General features: G+C 39.0%; 1 protein-coding gene across 1 annotated transcript; it reads right to left on the bottom strand.

Moving 5' to 3' along the window:
• Positions 1 to 923: 923 nt before the first annotated feature.
• Positions 924 to 18,462, bottom strand: LOC132132412 (NLR family CARD domain-containing protein 3-like). Its single transcript, XM_059544781.1, has 8 exons — positions 18,413 to 18,462; positions 17,488 to 17,669; positions 13,725 to 13,892; positions 6,670 to 8,541; positions 6,188 to 6,370; positions 3,009 to 3,182; positions 1,960 to 2,006; positions 924 to 1,873 (listed from the first exon to the last, which is right to left on the bottom strand). Exons 1-8 carry the CDS (start codon positions 18,443 to 18,445, stop codon positions 1,338 to 1,340), a joined length of 3,195 nt encoding a protein of 1,064 aa, XP_059400764.1. The 5' UTR covers positions 18,446 to 18,462; the 3' UTR covers positions 924 to 1,337.
• Positions 18,463 to 24,002: the final 5,540 nt, after the last annotated feature.

The following is a 24,002-nucleotide window of genomic DNA, read 5'->3' as shown; positions in this document are numbered from 1 at the left end:
GTCCATAACATAAAATCATTGTTGAGCCACAACATTGTCAACGTGCCACAGTTTGACTTGTACTGCGCTGTGCTGATTTCTAAAGACCGCTGTACAGTGGCGGCGACAAGCGTCTTGAGCTCAAACAAAGCTAAAACCTGGAACACACCAAGCCGACGCCGACGAACTAGCGCTGATGAAAGCCAACTGTGTTGTCGCCTCGCTTCGGGGTAAAAAGCTGCACTTGAACACACGAGAGAACTACTGCCGACTGTTAGGTAGAATGCGCGTTCTGCGGCTGCGTGTAAATGAGGCAACTGTCTATTTCTGCAGATATATTTGTCTATATTCGTCATTCAAAAAGGGAAACTGACGCTGCCGGCTGAAGTTATACAAGCCGTAAACAAAGCAGTGCGTGCTTACTGTTTTGAATATTAATCCTGCTAAACACTTTCTTTATTCCACTCCTCTCGTGTTAATATTGAAATATTCACCAAGGAACAATCAGGTAAGATGACATATCATTAGAACAGTCTCTATCTGTACCGTTTTGACTTTGCTCGCTGTTTTGCTATTATTCTCGTCCACTGACTCGTTCACATTTACATTTATTCATTTAGCTGACGCTTTTATCCAAAGCGACTTACAATTGCTATATATGTCAGAGGTCACACGCCTCTGGAGGGTTAAGTGTCTTGCTCAGGGACACACTGGCGGTTCACAGTGGATTCGAACCCGGGTCTCCCACACCACAGGCATGCGTCTTATCCACTGCGCTAACACCACCCCAAGCTTCAACACTTTATCAGGCCTTTAATCAGTTTTCACAGAATATATTTGATTTTAAGATCAAAGTGATACAATTATAGTGTTAATGAAACTATGTATAAAAAATGTTTTGACTGCAGAATGTAACAGATCAGACAAAACAATCAGCATTTTTTAAATGTTTTTATATTGCTTTTTATATATTAATACATGAGTTTCTAACAATATTATTATCCACTGTCTTTCTGTTCAATTAAAAACACTCCCACAATTGATATATACATATACATACATATACATATATATATTCAAGAGGACAATAAAAGTAATTAAATTATTTCAAATAATCAACTGAACACTGCCTCAAGCTTCTAAACATAAATAAAATAACTTATTACTCCAGAGCTGACATTTTAACCAGTCTCCATCCAGATTACTATATGTTTATGAGTTTTATAGACTTTACTGGATCAGTAAAAGCATTTATTTATATCATGGATGTGTTTGTGTACAACTTGAAACTCTAAGGTAAGGTGAGACAGAGATGTGGTGTGTGATAAATATTCTTTGTTGGTCTCTCCTGTAGATTGCTAAATCTGACACAGACATACAGAGCAGTTATTATAAAAAACCCCAATCCCAGCATAGAGGGGTTCAGTGAATGTGGTGTTGAATGTGTGTAAGTGTGTGAGAGTGTGCGTGTCAGAGATGCTGTAGAAGGACAGCGAGCCAGCTGACCAGTCCAGATAGACACCAACTCTGTTAGATTGTGGTAGAGGCACAGGAATATCAATGCTGATTTTATCATACCAGACAGTGTATCTGCCCTTAATGCAGCTCAAACTCCAGGACTTATTATTGAGTCCATAATCACAGTCATCACTTCTTCCTTTCCTGCTGATTCCTTTATACGTCACTGCTATGTCAACCCAGCCGCTCCATTCAGCCTCCCAGTAACATCGTCCAGTCAGACTCTCAACACACAAAACCTGCTCGTAGTGCTCAAATCTCTCTTCATGACCAGGATACGGCTGATGATCTTCCACAAGCGTCGCCTTCCTGTTGTCCTCAGACAGGATGAGTTTAGTGTTTGCTGTGTTTGGATCCAGTGTGAGATCACAGGCATCTGAAAACAAGAGGAGAGATCAGAACTGTATCATGGACAGTTTTTAATTGATGCTGTATACATATGTGTGTTGTGTGAAGACCTACATTTTTGCAGTCCTGGTCTGATCCTGAAACGTTCTCCATGATTCAAACTAGACAAATATATAAACACACCAGACATTTAAAAACTGTCAGAGAAACAGTCTCTCACTAACATTAACTCAAAATCACTGGCAATCACATTTCAGATTGATCTAATGACTTATTTATCAATATCTACAACATCCAACCTCTTAATACTGTAGCTACAAAAGTTTATTATTATTATTATTTTACAATGTACACTACAAGTGACATTTTTTATGTTTTTTAATGATTAAAATTATAACATTAATACCAAGCATGGATGTATTTGATCCAAAGTACAGGAAAAACAGTAAAATGTTGAAAATGTTTACTATTTTAAATAACTGATTTCTATTTGAATATCAATGGAATTAAACGAACGAGTCTTTGCATCTTTGTGTATGCCTACTGTGAAATTATCACAAACGTGACGTGCTAACATGGATGCAGCTGAAGCCGCCGGGTTTGCTTCAGGGAAATATTATAATTTGATAACTTATAATTTTTTTAAGAAGAGGCACGCATGCCTGTTTCACACATACTCCGTCTGCAGTGTGTATGCAGTCCGTGTGCATAACATTTGTGGTGCAGCACGGACTCATACTCATTGTGCTTTCACACAGGACGCGTTTGCAGTCCTCTACTACGTAAACGATCGCTGCACTGATGTGAAACAGGCGTAAGATTGTTTGCACCTTGTGCAATTTGGAATTATTTTACAGCTTTCTCAAGCACTTTGTGATGCATTTTGGAAACAGGAGATGAGCCCCTGGTCTAATGCACCACCTGTCTTGAGAAACCCGTTCTAAAAGACTTACCTTTAGTCCTTATTTTATTTGGGTAGCACACATATTCTGAATGCCTTTGCCAGAATTCAAATGAGCCATTTTAATCTAGATTAATCTAGATTAATTCCAAGATTACAGTGAGATTAATCTAGATTAAAAAATGTATCTATGCCCACCACTAAAATATATATATATATATATATATATATATGCAAGCACACAAATGTATCATAAACATACTTGAGTATCTGCAGCTGACAGTCTGGATCCTCCAGTTTGTGTTTGAGCAGCTGGTTTCCTGCCAGTCCTGGGTGATTGTAGCTCAGATCCAGCTCTCTCAGGTGTGAGGGGTTTGAACTCAGAGCTAAAGACAGATAACCACAGCCTTCCTCTGTCACCATACAGCCTGACAACCTACAGAGAGATATTATGTTGCATTACAATTACACAATAACGTTTAGGAAGCTTTTATATGTCAGTCTCTCCGTAGAATGTTGAAGTCACATGCAAAATTAGAATGAATAAATAAAAAAATTATGTGTACTGTATGTGCACAGTGCCAAAACAAGTGAGTGATATTTTCCACTGAGCAACTGACAGAATTGGTGATCAATTTATACTACTGTCTCACTTAAGAAAAGCTTTTGATGAATCAGTTTAAACACTGTGAAAATCTTTTCCTATCTCCAGCCAGGTGCGACCCTGAGTCACGAGAACCGAACAAACCAAAAGGTATTTTATTTTTTCACAGTACAAATGATTTTAAGATTTTTTTGTTTCTGGTCTGAGTATATAGGCAAAGTGACAAAACACTACTTTGTAGGGCTGTGAAACTTTGGGTAGACAGCGATTCAATTAGATTCACAATTCTTAGGTTTTCGATTCAATTTTTGCGATTCAATTTAGAACGATTTAGAATTATTCAATTCCATTCGATTCTAAATTAAATTAGATTATAACAATTCAATTCTGCATTCTTTAAGTGCATTCACAGGATTGTTTAAATGCTTCCACTAAAAAAATTAAATGCTAAGTCAGGGGCAAATTACACAACAGCCTTTATGGTTATAGAACCATAGGTTAGTGAAAGAAAATAAAAAACACTTTTGTCCATTGTTAGAGGCTAGTTTAATGATGTTATGGTGACATAAAAATTTATGAAAGTCAAGATTTTAAAAAAGAGCTTTAAAATATTATGTATAGGTTAACATTTTGTCACACTAGGGTTGTAGCCATTTCAGAAGTGGCAGAAATGTAAAATACTATAATTGTATCTATGTATTATAATAATAATATTAATTATTATTAACTAAATATTTTCTTATCTATTACTTTTATATTTGATATAAGAAAATTAAAAACACTGCTGTACAATAATCAAACATTTTAAATCTATAATATTTTTCTGATGGCAATTTTATGATTGTTTTATATACTACAAAAAATAAATAAAAATGATTACATTTTTATGCACAGAATAAGGTAGAACATAAACTGTAGAGTTTCTGTACTGTAATAAATTATGTCAATTAGCACTGCATCATTCATAAATGTAATTTATTTATTGCGTTTATTGTTTCAGTGCATTGTTTTTTTATTCAGATTAGCATAGCTTGGCAGGTATATGAGCATGAGATCACTTCTCTTTCAGTGCGAAAACTTATTTATCCCATTTTCATAAAATAAATTGCTATAGTATTTAACTTTTCCTCTCCATCAACGAATGATGATTCTGAAAGAAAACATGCCCAACGTCTGTTTGCTAAAGCAACAAATGCTACTTTCATACTTCTGATTATCAGATAAACCTTGTGCTCTTATTTCAAGGTTGTTGTTAATGCCGTGGTTATTTAACAGTTTGCTTTGTACATTCAGTTCAACAACACTGTTAAAACAACTTATCTCATTCAATGGAACTGTGCATATGTTTTAGACATTTACATTTCTGCTCTGTCCATGCAATAAATATGCAGCTTTGGACTGCTCAGATAATGTCGTTGGTATGACCGAGATGAGCCACTACAGCAAGTAAAACTGCTTCACTTTAGCATTACTGGCCACGAATCATAAGGAGAGATCACACATCAGCTACATTAGTGAGATGAATGGAGCGCGAGCGCAATCCTGTGACAGTCACATGCCATAAATAGTGGAGCGTTTGAAGGAGAGATGTGAGGCACAAGCACTGTTCAAGGTCTCCATTAATTTGTGCTTATAGTGTGCTTTGCACTAGAAATCTTGCTGCTGTGTGTCTCTTTGCTGTCAGGTATGCACTTGGTACTTTATTAAAGAGTGTAATTGCATTAAACACATTGAACTCATTGAACATACTGTATAGCTGTTTGTACTGTCACATGCACATAGGCTGGTTAAGTTTATTCTTTAAAACACATTATCACTTTGCTCTAAGTGTTCTTTAAAGTACCTAGGTGAAAGGTTGTAGATTCTATGCATTCTAGACCATGTGTCTTGTATAACCACAATAGTTGTAACATTTGAATTTTACAGTAATTTCAAGTAACATGTGATTATGTTGAATGTGTTTGAGTGTTTCCAATGTAGCTGGAGTGATCCATGTACAGGACCATAGAATTGCCATGCTGTTACAATGTGATTCATAATTGCATTATCCTTTCTGAATTGACTTCTAATTGTTTAATTATGTAATTGGTATGATACAATTTTACCTAACTAATAATAAATTGTTATATATTATTTATTCTGAATATATTATATACTCTTCGGAAATCATTATTTTAGTAGATTATAGCATAGTCTGGTGTTTTCACAAATCTGTGTCCAGAAGAGATCATACCGAAGTAGAGTGGACCGTGGGGAACATCATTTTGATTTCAAATTTTTGACCGTCACTGGCTAAACAAGTTAGAGTTTTCATGATCATAGAAAAATGTACACATTTTGTTATGTGCCAGCACGGTGCAGCCTACTTGTATTAAAATCACCCTGTATCCTCAGAGTAAGTACAGAACTGGCAAGTTTGTGCCGTGCATTCACTGTTGGCCAAGTGAATTGCTAAATGATATTGGTTCCTTAATGAATGAATAATTGAAAGTAATGGATTTCTAGAATAATCAAATATGTAAATTAATAAACAATGGATATTTGTGATCAGTTTTTAATTAGAAATATCACTTTTATTTTCAATTTAATGATCACTTGAAATTGGAGTCAGATTGAACACGGAGCCAAACTAAAATTTAGACTAAATTTGGGTAAATTCATGAGCACAAGTAAAAAAAAACAGCTGGCATCACATGTTAAAAAAACACATTATGTTTGAACAGCTTCTAATGAATCATGTGAAAAAATAGCTAGAATGGAAAATTATTTGCCCCTGTAAAAAAATATTCCCATATTTGAGTGGTGATGGGTGCGAATGCACCACTGTGTTCACAAACCTCAGTATCTGCAGCTGACAGTTTAGACTCTTCAGTCCATTCGAGAGCAGTTTCACTCCTGAATCCTGCAGGTCATTGTTACTCAGATCCAGCTCTCTCAGGGCTCTCTCAGAGATTTTAGGGGCTTGTAGAGCTGATGAAACAGCTTCACAACATTGAGCAGTTAGATTACAGCCAGCAAGACTGAAAGAGATTAAAACACAATTTTCAGTGAACAAAATATAAACCGGACTGTACTCTTATCAAAATGTGTATGTTATTATTGTTACTGTGGTATTGTGGAAATTATTGTGAACCTCAAATTATAATTTAGAACTCAGAAAGAGCTTTATTGCCAAGTTTGTTTACACACAAAAGGAATTTTGTATTCAGTCCAGAAGAAAGTACAGACAGTTGAAAAATATACATGATAATGCAGACAGACCTTTCAGAGAAGATTGTCACTTTGCACAAACATATGATTTTGTCATTGTAACACTTACACAGCTTTTCTGCAGTTGATCACTGCTGGAATCAGTCTTCTTCTGCCCTCATCTGATGTGTTGTATTTCATGGGGTCCAGCACATCCAGCACCTCCTCTGATATCTGAAGCATGTAGGAGATTGTTGAGCAGTGAGAAGGAGAGAGTTTCTTCTCTAAATGTTTGTCTGATTTCACAAACTCCTGAATCTCTCTAGACAAAGTCTGATCTTTCACTTCCAGCAGACAGAGGAACAGATTGATGGATCTTTCAGTGGAGAGTCCATGTCCATCTTTGATCTTCTTTTTAATGTACTGTGTGGTTCTCCAGATGCTCTCTGAGCTGTTCTCTGTGTGTGTCAGTAGATCCTGTAAGAGTCTCTGATTGGACTCCAGTGAGACACCCAGCAGGAACCGCAGGAACAGATCCAGATGTCCACTCTCACTTTCAAGGGCTTTTTCTACTCCTCTTTTTTGCAGATTATGCAGTGAATCTAAACATGCTTCTGTACTGATGCTTATGTGGTACTTAAACACATGGAAAGCAGCGAGAAACTCCTGAATGCTCAGATGAACAAAGCTGTAGACTTTCCTCTGATGAATCACAGATTCCTCCTTAAAGATCTCAGTGCAAATCCCAGAATACACAGAGGCGTCAGTGATATCTATACCGCTCTCAATCAGGTCCTCCTCATAGAACATCACATTGCCCTTCATCAGCTGTTTGAAAGCCACTTCAGCAAGTTTCACAATTACTTCTCTGTTGGACTGCAGGAGTTTCTCTGGATCTCTCTCTTCATACTTCTGGTTATTCATGTTGATCTGAATCAGCAGGAAGTGAATGTACATTTCAGTCAGAGTTTGAGGGATTTCTGCACTCAGATCTTCTTCCAGGAGCTTCTGAAGCACAGTGGATGAAATCCAGCAGAAGACGGGGATGTGGCACATGATGTGGAGGCTTCTTGCTCTTCTGATGTGTGAGATGATTCTGCTGGCTTGGTCCTGGTTACTGATTCTCTTCTTGAAATATTCCTCCTTCTGAGGCTCATTGAATCCCTGAATTTCTGTCAAACGGTTGATGTATTTTGAGGGGATCTGACTGGCTGCTGCTGGTCTTGAGGTGATCCAGATGAGAGCAAAGGGAAGCAAATCTCCTTTGATTAGGTTTGCCATCAACACAGCCACTGATGAAGTCTCAGTTAAATCACACATTTTCTGATCATCTGAAAACATCAGTGTGATTCTGCTTTCATCCAGACCATCAAATATGAAAACAACTTTACACTCCTCATAAATCTGTGAGTCCAGATCGTGAAGTTCAGGATGAAAGTCCAGCAAAAGTCTGTGAAGACTGTACTGATGATCTCGGATCAAGTTCAGCTCTCGAAATGGAAGCACAAACATGAAATCTACATCCTGATTGGCTTTTCCCTCAGCCCAGTCCAGAATGAACTTCTGCACAGAGACGGTTTTCCCGATTCCAGCGATGCCTTTAGTAAGAACAGTCTTGATCTGCTCTTTCTCCTCAGATCCTGCGTCAGCTGAGGTTTTAAAGATGTCATTGCAGTAGATTGGAGTGTCTTGTGAGTGTTTTGTTCTGGCTGTTTTCTCCATCTGTAAAACCTCATGTTCTTCATTCACTCCTTCTCTCTCTCCCACTATGATGTAGAGCTGTGTGTAGATCCTGTTCAGGAGGCATTCATTCTCCTGGAGTTTCAGTCCCTCAAATAAATTCTCATACTTGTTCTTCATGCTGGTTTTGAATTGGTCTTTGAATCTCTGTAGTTCATCATCTACTGGTTTCTGCAGGTGTCCAGTTTTATTTAGCTGGGCTGTTTGTCTGATGTTGGTCTCATAAAAGTTCACAGATCTGATCCGACTGTCCCTCTTCACTCTTTGAAAAAATAAATAAACAGACAATGAAAACACCATGAACAAAAATGTTTAAATTAGTGCTGTCAATTGATTAAAATGTACTAATTCACTTTTTTTTCATTTTAAAAAAATAATTGTGGTCAATCCCACCTAACAGTAAAGTTTTTGATTATTCTTTTATAATCGCAATCATTTCACATTCAGTTTTCAAATTAATATACAAACATCATGAAGACAGCATATTTTTAATATGTATTTACTGACATCTTTTTATGACTGAAGGTGAGTATCACTAACAATACTACTGATATCTCTGTGAAATAGTTTTTCCAAAGGAAGAGCCAAGAGCACTTTTTTCTATATTTTCTACATTTCATGTATTTATCTAACTCATATTTTACATTAATACATTTAGAATGAACAATAACTGGCGTACAAAGAGTAAAAAAAAAATTGCATACATGACCACTATTTTTCTTTTATCTCTTCTGTTAAATAGTTTTATGTGTGCTAGATCAGAGCCAGTTTGTTATTCTCCTCATAACTGAGAAACATATTTCTTATGTAGCAGAACTAGAGCTCTGCATTTCAGCCCGCGGGTCCAACAGTCCCTGATTTTTTTATTGGCTTCTGTAGGATAAAGTTGCCATTTCCAACTGGCATCTCCTTATTAAAAAGAGAGAAGTGCATCTTTACGATTATGATTATATTTATGATTATAATGAAAGATTTTTTGTTTTTGATTTGTATTATTTCGTTTAGTAGTAATTTAAAGCTTTCTATTTCTCACTGAGTTTCAGTTCATTTCTGTGAAGCAGTTCTGTTTGTTTTCTTTATAAAAGCACAATGTTTTGTTGATATTGTGAGTGAACACAAAAAAAAAGAAGAACCTTCATAGTAACGAATTATGTATTTCGCGAGTCTTACCTTTATAAGCAAAAACTACGGCATATTCACTGAAAAAAATGCAAGTGATCATGCTAGTACCTCTATGACCTGCAAAGCATCTCCGCACAAACTATTCGATATAGTGCACATATGTCTATGTTTAACGTTTTAACATTGATATATGCTTGAACTTTTTATACCTATAGATTTTATTTTAGGCAAATCATGATGATTTGATAAGGTTAAATTGATCAAACATAGGCTTACTCATTGCTGGCTGCCTGGTCATTGCTTTAAAAAACAAAAACGTATATTTAACGAACAAAAATCTCCAAATGATTTTCTAAATTAACTTAATAACTTAATAAAAAACAAAACAAAATACAATAACTTTGCCATTACATACAAAACTGAACCATTTTAATAGCTGAAACAGTAGTATAAGCTGTTTTGAGAGAAGTGGGAGAAATACACTTCATGTGAAAATCACCTGTCCAATTCTCAGTCCTGGACTCAGTCCAACACATTTTTTATTTGTGGGTTTATTAAAATATACAACGAATTTAAATTATTCAGTTAACTTGCTAAAGCAGGAAAATAATGAAAAGAGGGTCCTCTCATATAGCCTGTTGAGACAAGTTAAGAATCATGATGACGAGTCACGGCTCGTGAGGATGTAGCTTAAATGTCATAGATATTAATTTAGCCCAAAACGTAGGCTACTTATTATATCCACTAAAATAACATGATAATGCAAATAAAATGAGAAAATATAAATTATTTATTTTGTATATTTTATTTATAGCTCAGAAAAAAATAATTATTGGCTCTCTTCTGCCCCCCCCTAGACCCCCCCCCCCCCCCCCCAAAACTCCACCTATGATCTTCAGATGTACAAAAATTCTAAAAGTTATCAAACACCTATATCTAAATTAAATATACTGCAGACCAACCCTAAAACCTCACAAGTTATTGGTTTCCTCATTTTCCTTTTGTTCTTCGATTAAAAGACATCACAGCAGCTGTTTTTTTTGTGTGTGGCTGCTATTACTTTAAGAGCTGCCGCTACTAAACATAAATAGATCTGACAAGCATCTTATTTTGTCAGAAATCTTCATCTTTTCTGACCAATTTGAGGTCTTAAAGGGTTGGTTCCCCCAAAAAATCTAAATTATGTCATTAATAACTCACCCTCATGTCGTTCCAAACCCGTAAGACCTCCGTTCATCTTCGAAACACAGTTTAAGATATTTTAGATTTAGTCCGAGAGCTCTTAGTCCCTCCATTGAAGCTGTGTGTACGGTCTACTGTCCATGTCCAGAAAGGTAAGAAAAACATCATCAAAGTAGTCCATGTGACATCAGAGGGTCAGTTAGAATTTTTTGAAGCATCAAAAATACATTTTGGTCCAAAAATAGCAAAAACTACGACTTTATTCAGCATTGTCTTCTCTACCGTGTCTGTTGTGAGATTTCAAAACACTACAGTTTGTGATATCCGGTTCACAAATGAATCATTAGATGTAACCGGCTCTTTTTGAACCAAATCACCAAATCGAACTGAATAGTTTTAAACGGTTCGCATCTCCAATACACATTAATCCACAAATGACTTAAGCTGTTAACTTTTTTAATGTGGCTGACACTCCCTCTGAGTTAAAATAAACCAATATCCCGGAGTAATTCATTTACTCAAACAGTACACTGACTGAACTGCTGTGAAGAGAGAACTGAAGATGAACACCGAGCCGCGCCAGATAACGAACAATAGACTGACTCGTTCACGAGTCAAGAACCGGTTGCATCGGTTTTCGGATCACCAGTAGTTCTTTCGGACAGTTCGATTCAATAAACCAGTTGAAGAAAACGGTTCACCGGTTCTTTTGCGCTCGACGTAATGATGTCATTTGCGATGATTGCCCTTGATTCAAGCCTTCGGTTTACCTGAGCTCATAACATTAGCACAGAATCAGTTCAGAATCAATCACCAAAAGAATCAGTTCGGTTCAGACGCTCTGTGTGTCGGTCTACTTCACGCTGAATCACACATGCGCAGTATCATCAGCTCCTCGGTTCTCGAATCGGACTCGTCTGACAGAAACGGTTCTTGACTTGTGAACGAGTCAGTCTATTGTTCGTTATCTGGCCCGGCTCTGTGTTCATCTTCAGTTCTCTCTTCACAGCAGTTCAGTCAGTGTACTGTTTGAGTAAATTAATTACTCCGGGATATTGGTTTGTTTTAACTCAGAGGGAGTGTCAGCCCCATTAAAAAAGTTAACAGCTTAAGTCATTTGTGGATTAATGCTTATTGGAGACACGAACCATTTTAAACAATACAGTTCGATTTGGTGAACTGGTTCAAGAAGATCCAGTTACATCGAATGATTAATTTGTGAACCGGATATCACAAACTGTAGTGTTTTGAACTCTCTCTCACAACAGACCCGGAAAAGAAGACAATGCTGAAAAAGTCGAAGTTTTTGCTTTTTTTGGACCAAATTGTATATTTGATGCTTCAAAAAATGTACTCTCTTCAAAAAACTGACCCTCTGATGTCACATGGACTACTTTGATGATGTTTTTCTTACCTTTCTGGACATGGACAGTAGACCGTACACACAGCTTCAATGGAGGGACTGAGAGCTCTCGGACTAAATCTAAAATATCTTAAACTGTGTTCCGAAGATGAACGGAGGTCTTATGGAACGACATGAGGGTGAGTCATTAATGACATAATCTTGATTATTGGGGGAACTACCCCTTTAAAGTCCCTACTAATGATATGACTTTTGAAAGCCACTGCATTTCAAAGACATGTTCTTAAATGCGACTCATACGTAACAAACACTAAATGCATGCACAGTTTTAAGGCAGATTTAATTGCCTTTTTAGTAACTTCATGACTGAACTGAGACAATGCTCATAGATCCTTTTGCATTTTAACTATGAAATGATATAGGCTACTGCGCATGCCACTGTATTTGTGTGTGAATTTGAAGAGCACACGTTAAAAACAAAGTATAACAGCTGATGGGACAGGGAAATTAGTTTTTACTGACACATGGCCTGACAACATCTCAACTGACCTCAGTTCAGTGATGTTCTGCTGCAGTTTCTCACTCCAAACTTGTCACATACTGACACTTGGTCAGGACTCCTTGGCCTCGCTTTTTGACACTCAAATTTTTCAATGCACAGGGGTATCTTTTCAGGATCACTTTTCGACTTTCAGGGTCCGCCATAGTTTTCAGTTGTTTGTCTTAATTTAATGGTTTGCTTGCATTTGTAAAAAATTGAAATCATTGTATATAAATTTTACTTTCATTGGAGGATTTAACCCCACCCCTACCCTAAACCTACATAAAACATGTAGCAGAGAAATATAAGTGCAGTCACCTTATTGCAACAACCTACATAAAAAGCAGTATAAAAGCATTACAAACAAGTTGTGTTACATTCCAAGTCGTCTGAAGCCATATGATATCTTTATGCGAAGAACAGAATAAAAAAATAAGGTTTTAATCGCTTAAAATTATCCCACTCCCTTAATACGCTCGCATTTCATTCAAAAAGATACTCCCATAGCATGACACAATTGGTCACGGGACACACAAGAGCCAATAGGATTTTACAACCAAGGCTGACATAAGGCTTCTTTTGATGGCATTTTTTAAAATGCAGCACACAGGATGAGTTTTATGGCAGGCTGAGACAGTGATCATGGCTATTCCTCTAACAAATCAATCGCTTTGACTCGGAAGACTTATATATTTAAAATAAATTAAAATATTTATATATTTTTAAATAAACTATGACAGTAGTTTTATCTGCCATTTCCATCTTGTGTTTTGTTGACAAATGGTAGGTGTAGGGACAGAGATTGGGTTATGTACTCATAAATGTGTAAATAGTGTAAGGTAAATAAAACTGTTGTGATTGTTTACATAGAAAAATCACACCTCAACATATATGCAATAATGGCAATATTATTGCCCAATATATATTTTAATCATGACAATAAAATTCCCCATGCCGTTCACGTCTACATACTGATGCCAAGGGTTACTCATTTAAAGCAATGGAGGCAATGCACATCGAAAAGTGGGGTACCCTAAAGGGGTACACTGTACGTCAAAAAAAGCGACGTTAAATAATCCTGACCAAAACGTTAATACAGTATGTGATAAGTTGAGGAGTGAGAATGTTTTGTATACTGAAGCTCCTAGTACCCGTTGACTCGTGCCTGGCCCTAAGGCGAATCGGAATGCACTTCAGAAAAGTCTCCTGTTTGATGTGGTTTTAAAGATGTTCTTACTTGGGCTCAGAGGTCACCTTTCCATCACTCAGTACAGGAGGTTCCCTCATAGAGTCAGTACTCTTTAAAGACACTGCAGATGCTGCTGTCTGAGTCTGATCATCTCTCTCCTCATAAGGACTGATTGTAGAGGCAGTGCCTCCTGCCTTTCTCTCCAGAATTAGTGATCTGTTTGAGGAAACACAATACATGGAAGATACACATTAAACACATTAAAAAATATCTGTAAATTAAAAATTATATTATTTTAAAGTCAGTAACTCTTGGCTTATTACTCCATACATACCACATTGAAAACTCAGATTGAGGTGTTTTTTTTTTTTTTTTTTTTTTTAAGTACAGTATATGTGTAGGAAAGTCTTTTCCTTTAGTTTCAATTTCATATTTTACCACTAGAGGGTGCATATGTTTCGTCTTACTGATACCTATACACCTTTCCTTTAAGACACTGAGCTATATGCACAACAAGTGCTGGGTCACGGTGAGCATCCGAACTTTAAAGTTGTGTGCGTTTATGCAGAAAAGTACGTTTATTTTGCATTCTCTAGCGGAAACATGAATGTTAATAATGTTCAGAATCAGAATGAGCTTTATTGGTAGGTATGTTTACACTTACAAGGAATTTGTTTTCGTGATAGAAGCTCCGCAGTACAACAGAATGACAGCGACAGAACATAAAACACACAATAAAAGAATACAAAATACAAAAAATACAAAAAGTAGGTAAGGAATGACAATATACAAATTGACAATTGTAGACAGGTATATTACAAAAAGCAGGTACAGGTATGTGCAAAATTTAAGTGTACTCTAAGTATGTGTGTTAGATAAATAAGTGTATGTGTATATAAATATAAAGTGTAGTGTGTTCCACAGTTATTATCAAGTGTTCATGAGATGGATTGCCTGAGGGAAGAAACTGTTCCTGTGTCTGGTCGTTCTGGTGCTCAGTGCTCTGTAGCGTCGACCAGATGGCAACAGTTCAAAGAGGGAGTGTGCTGGATGTGAGGGGTCCAGAGTGATTTTAACAGCCCTTTTGCTCACTCGGGATAAGTACAGTTCTTGAATAGATGGGAGAGTTGAACCGTTGATTCGCTCAGCAGTCCGGACTACCCTCTGTAGTCTTCTGAGGTCAAATTTAGAAGCTGAGCTGAACCAGACAGTTACTGAAGTGCAGAGGATGGATTCGATGATGGTGGAGTAGAACTGTTTCAGCAGATCCTGTGGCAGGTTAAACTTCCTCAGCTGGCGAAGGAAGTACAACCTCTGCTGGGCCTTTTTCACAATGGAGTCAATGTGAATGTCCCACTTCAGGTCCTGAGAGATAGTGGTGCCCAGGAACCTGAATGACTCCACTGCAGTCACAGTGCTGTTCATGATGGTGAGTGCGGGGAGTGCAGGGGGGTTTCTCCTGAAGTCCACGATCATCTCCACTGTTTTGAGCGTGTTAAGCTCCAGGTTGTTGAGACTGCACCAGACAGCCAGCTCTTTAACCTCCTGTCTGTAAGCAGACTCGTCACTGTCCTGAATGAGGCCGATGAGTGTGGTGTCGTCTGCAAACTTCAGGAGCTTGACAGAGGTGTCCTTAGATGTGCAGTCATTAGTGTACAGGGAGAAGAGCAGTGGGGAGAGAACACAGCCCTGGGGAGCTCCGGTGCTGATTGTACGGGTGTTGGATGTGTATTTTCCCAGCCTCACTAGCTGCTGCCTGTCTGTCAGGAAGCTGTTGATCCATTGACAGATGGAGGTGGGCACGGAGAGCTGAGTTAGTTTGGGCAGGAGGAGGTTTGGGATGATCGTGTTAAAGGCCGAGCTGAAGTCCACAAACAGGATCCTCACATAGGTCCCCGGTCTGTCTAGGTGTTGCAGAACATAATGCTGAGTCTGACGAGCGCTCACGCTCGATTTCCCCTTATGCGCGTCGTGAAGCGTTTGATCAGCGCCGCTGCTCCTCCGATAACAACGTTCAGTAAAACGTCTGAACAATTGAAATCCGGAAAAATATCTTGTGGTGTGTTCTGCCGAATGTTCAGCAGTTCATCCCTGGTGAAACTGATTTCAATAATATAACTAAAGACAGGACAAACTAACAAAAACAAAAAAACAACTGCAGAGCACGTCACGGAGGCAGCCATCCTGTATCGGCGCCAGAGGAATGTTGATGTTATCACAGACACATGCTGTAATGTGTTGTTGTTATTTTACCGTTCTATTTTCCGTGTTATTTTCACCAGTTTTCAAAGGTCTAGCAGAACAATCCAGAGGTTCCACCTCTACAATATGCATAAATTTCATGACATGTTATTAGCATGTCTTATTGCCATCTACAACAGTTGTGTTACAAAACATTCTTATGAATAGTACATTATAGTACATCTAGGCATGCATCGAATGTTTGGCAACTGAAATTCGGCATTCAGCCCAACGTTTCATTTTGTTCAATTTCGACTTCGGACAATAATTTTTATTTGGGTGCATCCCTAAGTATGTTAATGTACAATGCCGATTTTTATCAGGGCTACAATATATAAGAGAACAAATAAATAGGTAAAATATTGTTATATTCTTAAACATCTTATAAATAATCCATTCTTTGCAGTCTGACTTCAATGCAGACATTTAACATTGCAACATACAGACAGAATAGAACAAATAAACAAGCAAAATGCTGGTACACTGAAAAAAAAAACAATAAGTAGATTTACTTAATATTTATTTTGCAAGTTTTTGCACAAATTTAAGTTTAAATTTAAGCATTGAACTAAGTAAAATCTACTTAACTATGTTAGGAACTATGTTAGGTACATTTAGTAAAGGAACTGAGTAAATTTAACATAGCCAGTTAGAGTTTGATGAGTAATATCTATATTATTTCTTATTTTTTTATTTTAATAGTTAATCTTTTTGCATATAACTATCATAGCATGAAAGACTCCAACACTGTTGGGGTTAAGACATTACAAGTAACCAGTTATGTAATAAAAAAAAAATTTCAAGTAAAAAATTACATTACTTTTTACATTATTGTTAAATTTACAACAAAATATCTGAGTTACTTTTTCAAATAAGTAATGTACATTGTTGCAACATTTATTGACTGACAGCTCTCCTGGTCTAATATTAAGTGAAATTGGGAGTGAGATGCAAAGGCACTTCCTTCAGCCCAAGGTTTATTCATTTCCCTTTTGGTGTGAAAGGGCCTTTACAGTTGCCAAAAATATAACTTTTGTTTTTTATGTTAAAAACAAATGAACAAGCCTAACACAGATGTCAAAAAAGTAACTGACGCAAAAGTAATGTAATGCATTACTTTCCATAAAAAGTACATAAGTAACTGTTACTTTTTTATAGAGTAACGCATTACGGTATTGCATTAATTTTAAAAATAACTTTCCCCATCACTAATCTCCAAAGCACAGCAACACAAAAAAAATGTAAATCAACCTGACTGGGCAAGCCTTGCTATGAACCAAAAGAGAGAAAGGTATAACGAAAAACACTGAAAAACAATACATTGTCCAGAAATGACAACATAGCAAGGTATTTTATTCTTTTTATAATTTTCAATTGCTGTGCAAAAAGCACAGAACTAATTTTAATTAAACATTGTGTCTTTCTGTTAATCTTTTATGAAAGAACCATTGGAACAGGCATGGTTTATGTTAACAATTCATTAAACCAAATAATGGATTTCTAATATATGAATAAAAATACAATTTAATTAAAATCTCTGTGTTACTGTGTTTGTTTTGTAGCATCTTACTTGGTGTCAGAGGTCACCGTTCCACCACTCAGTACAGGAGGTTCCCTCATGGAGTCAATACTCTTCAAAGACACACAGCTGGACACTGCAGACACTACTGTTTGGGTCTGATCATCTCTCTCCTCGTGAAGACTCATTGTAGAGGCAGTGGCTCCCTCTTTTCTTTCTAGAATCAGTGAACTCTTTAGCGAAACACAATATATAGAATATGCATAACATTTTCACACATTATAAAAAAATACAAAATAAAATAAATAAAACGTCCAAGAGTACACATCAATTAGGCCAAAAAAGCTTAACGTGGGTGCTCTACCATGCTTGAGAATAAAACATCAAAGTAGGCACACCACAGCTCCAGAGATAGAGAAATATTTAACTGTGTTCTCACCACAGGTTACGTTTCGAGTTTAAACGCTCTTCATCTGAATCTAAAAAATCTGTAAACTATAACTTACACTTGACCAATTTTTTTTTACCAATTCTCTATTATACACAATTACTTGTTAGAAGGTATTAGCTACAAATTATCATTACATATTATATGCAAGCCACATCTGAGTGACAAATATTTCATTACATTACAGTAGATGTTTAATCAGTATCCAAAAGGCCTCTGAATGTGGTTTCATATTATTGGGTTGTGTTGTAAAATTATTTAATTTTGCTGCTGTGTTTATTGTTATGGCACAAAGTACAGACTCAAATCAAACTTAAGTGCTTTGATACAATTTCAAAAATTCCTTTCTATAGAAAGTATTAACTTCATGTAAACTCATTTTTAGGCTGCACACACGTGTTGGTTTATAACCAATGCCTTAAAAAACCTATACATCTTTGCCTTGTAAGGTCTGTACTTTAGCTTGAAAAATTATATAGACATATTTATAGACCACGTGTCTACTTGACAACATTTTAAGGAACTTACGTGATGGCTTTTTAGGTTCTGGTAAAATGTCATCGACAACGGCGGGTTTTTTTCTGAGAGTGTGTGCTTTCGCTTTCGGTTTATGGAGGAGAATTGAACTCTGCCCAAAATGTCATCGCGCTCTCTCCTGCGCACTAACAACTTTTCTTAAAGTCTTAAAAGGTACATTTAAGGGGGAAAATAATTAAAACTAAAATGCACGATTCGGGTTGACAGGTAATATTGGTAATTGAAAAGAATGCAGAATTGTTTATTTTGGGGAATGCAAGTAATTTTACAACACACACACACAAAAATTTTTTTAACTTTGAAGACCAAATTGAAAACACAGTGGAACAATATAGTAATGCAAAACTAGTAATTGGAGGGGATTTCAATACAATATGGGATTCTGAAAAGGATTGTTATCCACCCCGTCCAAGTAACAGGTCTGTTCTTCCAGAACTGTATAATTTACATTTATTCATTTAGCAGACGCTTTTATCCAAAGCGACTTACCAATGAGGACAGTGGAACTAATCAAAAACAAAAGACCAATAATATAAGTGCTATAACAAGTCTCAGTTAGCTTAACACAGTACATGTAGCAAGGGCTTTTAAATAATATAATAAATAAAAGAAAACAGATAGAATAGAAAAAGAATAGAGCAAGCTAGTGTTAGAGGTCTTTATATACAAATAATAAATGAAAAGAAAGTAGAATCAGAATAATGAGTGCCAAAGTTAGAGGGTAAAATTTTAATGAGGAGTCAGAGACGTTCGGCTCAAAATGCAGTATTTTAAGAATGGTCAAACAGGCAGTGATCAAAAAGGACAGCATCGGGTATGTCAGGGGATATCCAAAATCAGAAACCGTAACAAGCAAATGTCGGGGCAGGCAGCAGAGAATTACAGTCGGTATAAACAATCCAATGTCAAACACAGAAGGAACAAACGCTAGGAAAACACACGGAAATGCCAGATAGAACTAGAACAAGACTTCGCAAAGACTGAGAGTTATTGTGCTGCTTCTGTGTGTATTAGCTGCAGGTGTGTGTGTGTGTGTGTAATTAGATGCAGTTGGGTGTGTGCGCAATCAGTCCCAGGAATGAGGCAGGATAGGAAATTGAGTTTGAAAAAGGGGATGGACAGAAAAATGTCTTGAGTGGAGTGCCCTGTATTGGAGTTTATGGGCACTCCAGCTAATGATCGTGACCGCTGTGCAGAGCTGGAGCAGAGCAGGTGGAGCTGGAAACCACCAAGGGGAGAGCTGGGGCTCACCAGGGTGGAGCAGAGGACCACTACAGCCGAGCAGACGGGACAGTAGCCCACCAGCGCGGAGCAGAGGAACACCACAGCCGAGCAGATGAGACCGAAGCCCACCAGGGAGGAGCAGAGGACCACCACAGACGAGCAGACGGGACAGTAGCCCAACAGGGCAGAGCAGAGGACCACCACAGCTGAGCAGACGAGACAGAAGCCCAACAGGGCTGAGCAGAGGATCACCACAGCCGAGCAGACGGGACAGTAGCCCACCAGGGCGGAGCAGAGGACCCCCACAGCCGAGCAGACGAGACAGTACTACCAAAGTCCTTTTAGGCAAGTCGTGCCACTCGGCCGCCATCTTGGCAAAACCTCCGGGCAGCTATTTCAGATTAACAAGATCAGGCTCCTATCTAAATGAATGGGCATAACTCACTGCACAGTCAGAACTGCACTTTCACTGGTCACCGGGACATAAAAACTGCATGTATAGAAACAGCAGTAAAATATGATAAAAAAAATTACATTTTGATGACATTGCCCCAAAATAAGGTTTAAAAGCCTTTTCCCCCACAGGTTATACTTTTACTATGCATGCGCAAGGGTTCTTCAACTGTGCGCATACGTCAGTGGAACCAGACGATAGGCTTAAATGTTTCCCGCCTTGACTGTTCAAAAAACAAATGATTGGCTTTCCAGCAGGAGGGGTGGGACATGTGCACACAACCGCCATCTTTGCCATTACGGGTTTTCCTTATATAGTTGTATTGAGGATTGAGGAAGTGGCATGTCTCTTATAAATTTTTTCTGATACTACTGACACCTCTGAAGGTTCTGCAGCAGTAACAGTCTTCTTGACAGCAACACAACAGGTTGAGAGAACATTGCTGGGTGCAACAGACAGGATGTGACGAGTCTCTGGAAGTTCAGCTGAGAAGTGACAAGGCTCTGGATGATCTGTTGTGGTATGATGAAGCTCTGGAAGATCTGTTGAGACGTGATGAAGTTCTGGAAGATCGGTAGTGATTTGACTGGGCTCATAAAGATAAACCGTGACTTGACATGACTCATGAAGTTTAACTGTGGTTTTACTTGACTCATGGGTGTTAATGGGGACTTGACCTGACGTTGATTCTGGATGATCAACGGTGACTTGACCTTGATTGTGGACGATCAACGGTGACTTGACCTTGACTCTGGACGATCAACGGTGACTTGACCTTGACTCTGGACGATCAACGGTGACTTGACCTTGACTCTGGACGATCAACGGGGACCTGACCTTGACTCTGGACGATCAACGGGGACCTGACTTGACTCTGGACGATCAACGGGGACCTGACTTGACTCTGGACGATCAACGGGGACCTGACTTGACTCTGGACGATCAACGGGGGCCTGACTTGACTCTGGACGATCAACGGGGGCCTGACTTGACTCTGGACGATCAACGGGGACCTGACTTGACTCTGGACGATCAACGGGGACCTGACTTGACTCTGGACGATCAACGGGGACCTGACTTGACTCTGGACGATCAACGGGGGCCTGACTTGACTCTGGACGATCAACGGGGGCCTGACTTGACTCTGGACGATCAACGGGGGCCTGACTTGACTCTGGACCATCAACGGGGACCTGACTTGACTCTGGACCATCAACGGGGACCTGACTTGACTCTGGACCATCAACGGGGACCTGACTTGACTCTGGACCATCAACGGGGACCTGACTTGACTCTGGACCATCAACGGGGACCTGACTTGACTCTGGACCATCAACGGGGACCTGACTTGACTCTGGACCATCAACGGGGACCTGACTTGACTCTGGACCATCAACGGGGACCTGACTTGACTCTGGACGATCAACGGGGACCTGACTTGACTCTAGATGATCAACGGGGCCTGACTTGACTCTAGACGATCAACGGGGACCTGACCTTGACTCTGGACGATCAATGGTGACTTGACCTTGACTCTGGACAATCAACGGGGACCTGACTTGACTCTGGATGATCAACGGGGACCTGACTTGACTCTGGACGATCAATGGCCATCTTGTGCATTGGCGGTGGGCTGGCGGCCATCTTGTGCAGTGGTGCTGGGCTGGCGGCCATCTTGTGCAGTGGTGCCAGGCTGGCAGCCATCTTGTGCAGTGGTGCCAGGCTGGCAGCCATCTTGTGCAGTGGTGCCAGGCTGGCAGCCATCTTGTGCAGTGGTGCTGGGCTGGCGGCCATCTTGTGTAGTGGTGCCAGGCTGGCAGCCATCTTGTGCGGTGGCACCGGGCTGGCGGCAATCTCGTGCAGTGGCTGTGGAGTGGCAGCCATGACAGGATGAGTCTCAGGGGCGGCGGCCATTTTATGAACAGTCTCCGGGCTGGCAGCCATTTTGTGGAGAGACTTTGGAGCTTCAAGGCTGTCCTCTGCCTCTCCCACAGTGAACGGAGAGTCACATAATATCAGTGCATAGTCCATGATGTCCCTTAAACTGCCCATATACTCCCATCCAGGTAACAATAATTTAATTAGTTCATTGAGTCTAAAATGGAACAAGTCCTTAAACATAACTTCATGTAATGGTACTTGGTAAGACAACTCACAGAACCGGTGAACATACTCCTCAATAGATAGGCCTCCTTGACGAAGATGTAGTAGCTGGTCTACTGGGTCCATGGTTGAGCTGATCAAAAATAAAAAAAAAACACAGAAGGAACAAACACTAGGAAACAGCTCGGAAATGCCAGACAGAACTAGAACAAGACTTTGCAAAGACTGCGAGTGACTGTGCTGCTTATATGTGTTCGTGTGTATTAGCTGCAGGTGTGTGTGTGTGTGTGTGTGTAATCAGTCCCAGAAATGAGGCAGGATGGGAAATGGAGTTCGAAAAAGGGGATGGACACAAAAATGCCAGAGTCCTGAGTGGAGTGCCCTCTATTGGAGTTTATGGGCACTCCAGCTAATGATCGTGACACAAATAAAGACAGAAGAGATGGGTTTTAAGCCGATTCTTGAAGAAGGACCCAGCTGCTCGGATTTAGTTGGGGGGGTCATTCCACCAGGAGGGAACATTTAATTTAAAAGTCAGTAAAAATGACTTTGTGCTTCTTTGGGATGGCACAATCAAGTGACGTTCACTTGCAGAACGCAAGCTTCTAGAGGACACATAAGTCTGAAGTAATACATTTAGGTAAATGGGTGCAGTGGTGGTTTTGTAGGCAAACATCAATGCCTTGAATTTTTTGCGAGCAGCTATTGGTAGCCAGTGCAAATTGATAAACAGAGGTGTGATGTGTATTCTTTTCGGCTAATTGAAAATTAATCTTGCTGCCGCGTTCTGGATTAATTGTAAAGGTTTGATAGAACTGGCTGGAAGACCTGCCAAGAGAGCATTGCAATAGTCCAGCCTGGACAGCACAAGAGCTTGAGCAAGGAGTTGTGTAGCAGAGGTAGAGTTGAGTGTCATCAGCATAGCAGTGGTATGAAAAGCCATGTTTCTGAATGACATAACCAAATGATGCCATGTAGACAGAGAAGAGAAGTGGTCCAAGAACTGAGCCCTGAGGCACCCCAGTAGTTAGATGTTGTGACTTGGACACCTAACCTCTACAAGATACTTTGAAGGACCTATCTGATAGGTAAGACTCAAACCACTGAAGTGTGGTTCCTGAGATGCCCTTTGCCAGTAGGGTTGATAGGAGGATCTGGTGGTTAACCGTGTCAAAAGAAGTGGACAGATCAAGCAGGATAAGTACTGAAGATTTGGATTCCTCTCTTGCCAGTCTTAGGGCTTCAACAATTGAGAGCAAGGCAGTCTCAGTTGGATGTCCACTTCTGAAGCCAGTTTGGTTGCTGTCAAAGAGGTTGTTCTGTGTGAGAAATGCAGAGACTTGGTTGAACACAGCTCGTTCAAGTGTTTTTGCAATGAAAGGAAGAAGACAAACTGGTCTGTAGTTCTCTAAAAGAGATGGGTTGAGGGTGGGTTTCTTAAGTAGTGGAGTTATATGAGCCTGTCTAAATGATGAGGGAAAAACACCAGTTTGGAGGGATGTGTTAATGATGTGAGTGAGTGCAGGTACAACTGCAGGAGAAAGGGCTTGAATGAGATGAGACGGAATAGGATCAAGCGGGCATGTAGTAGTATGATTAGAAAGGATGAGTTTGGAGACTTCTGCCTGAGAGAGTGAAGAAAAGGATGTAAATCAATGTATGTTTGCTGGTGATATGAGCTTGACTGATTGTGGTGTGGAAAATTGTGCACTGATGTTTTTAATTTCATTAATGAAAAACGTGGCAAAGTTGTCAGCTATTAGAGATAAAGCAGGAGGTGGGAGGAGGACAAAGAAGTGA

This window comes from Carassius carassius, chromosome 4, assembly GCF_963082965.1.
Source record: "Carassius carassius chromosome 4, fCarCar2.1, whole genome shotgun sequence".
Lineage (NCBI taxonomy): Eukaryota > Metazoa > Chordata > Actinopteri > Cypriniformes > Cyprinidae > Carassius > Carassius carassius.
The sequence above is the reverse complement of the archived record's forward strand: the minus strand, read 5'-3'. Positions and strand labels throughout refer to the sequence as shown.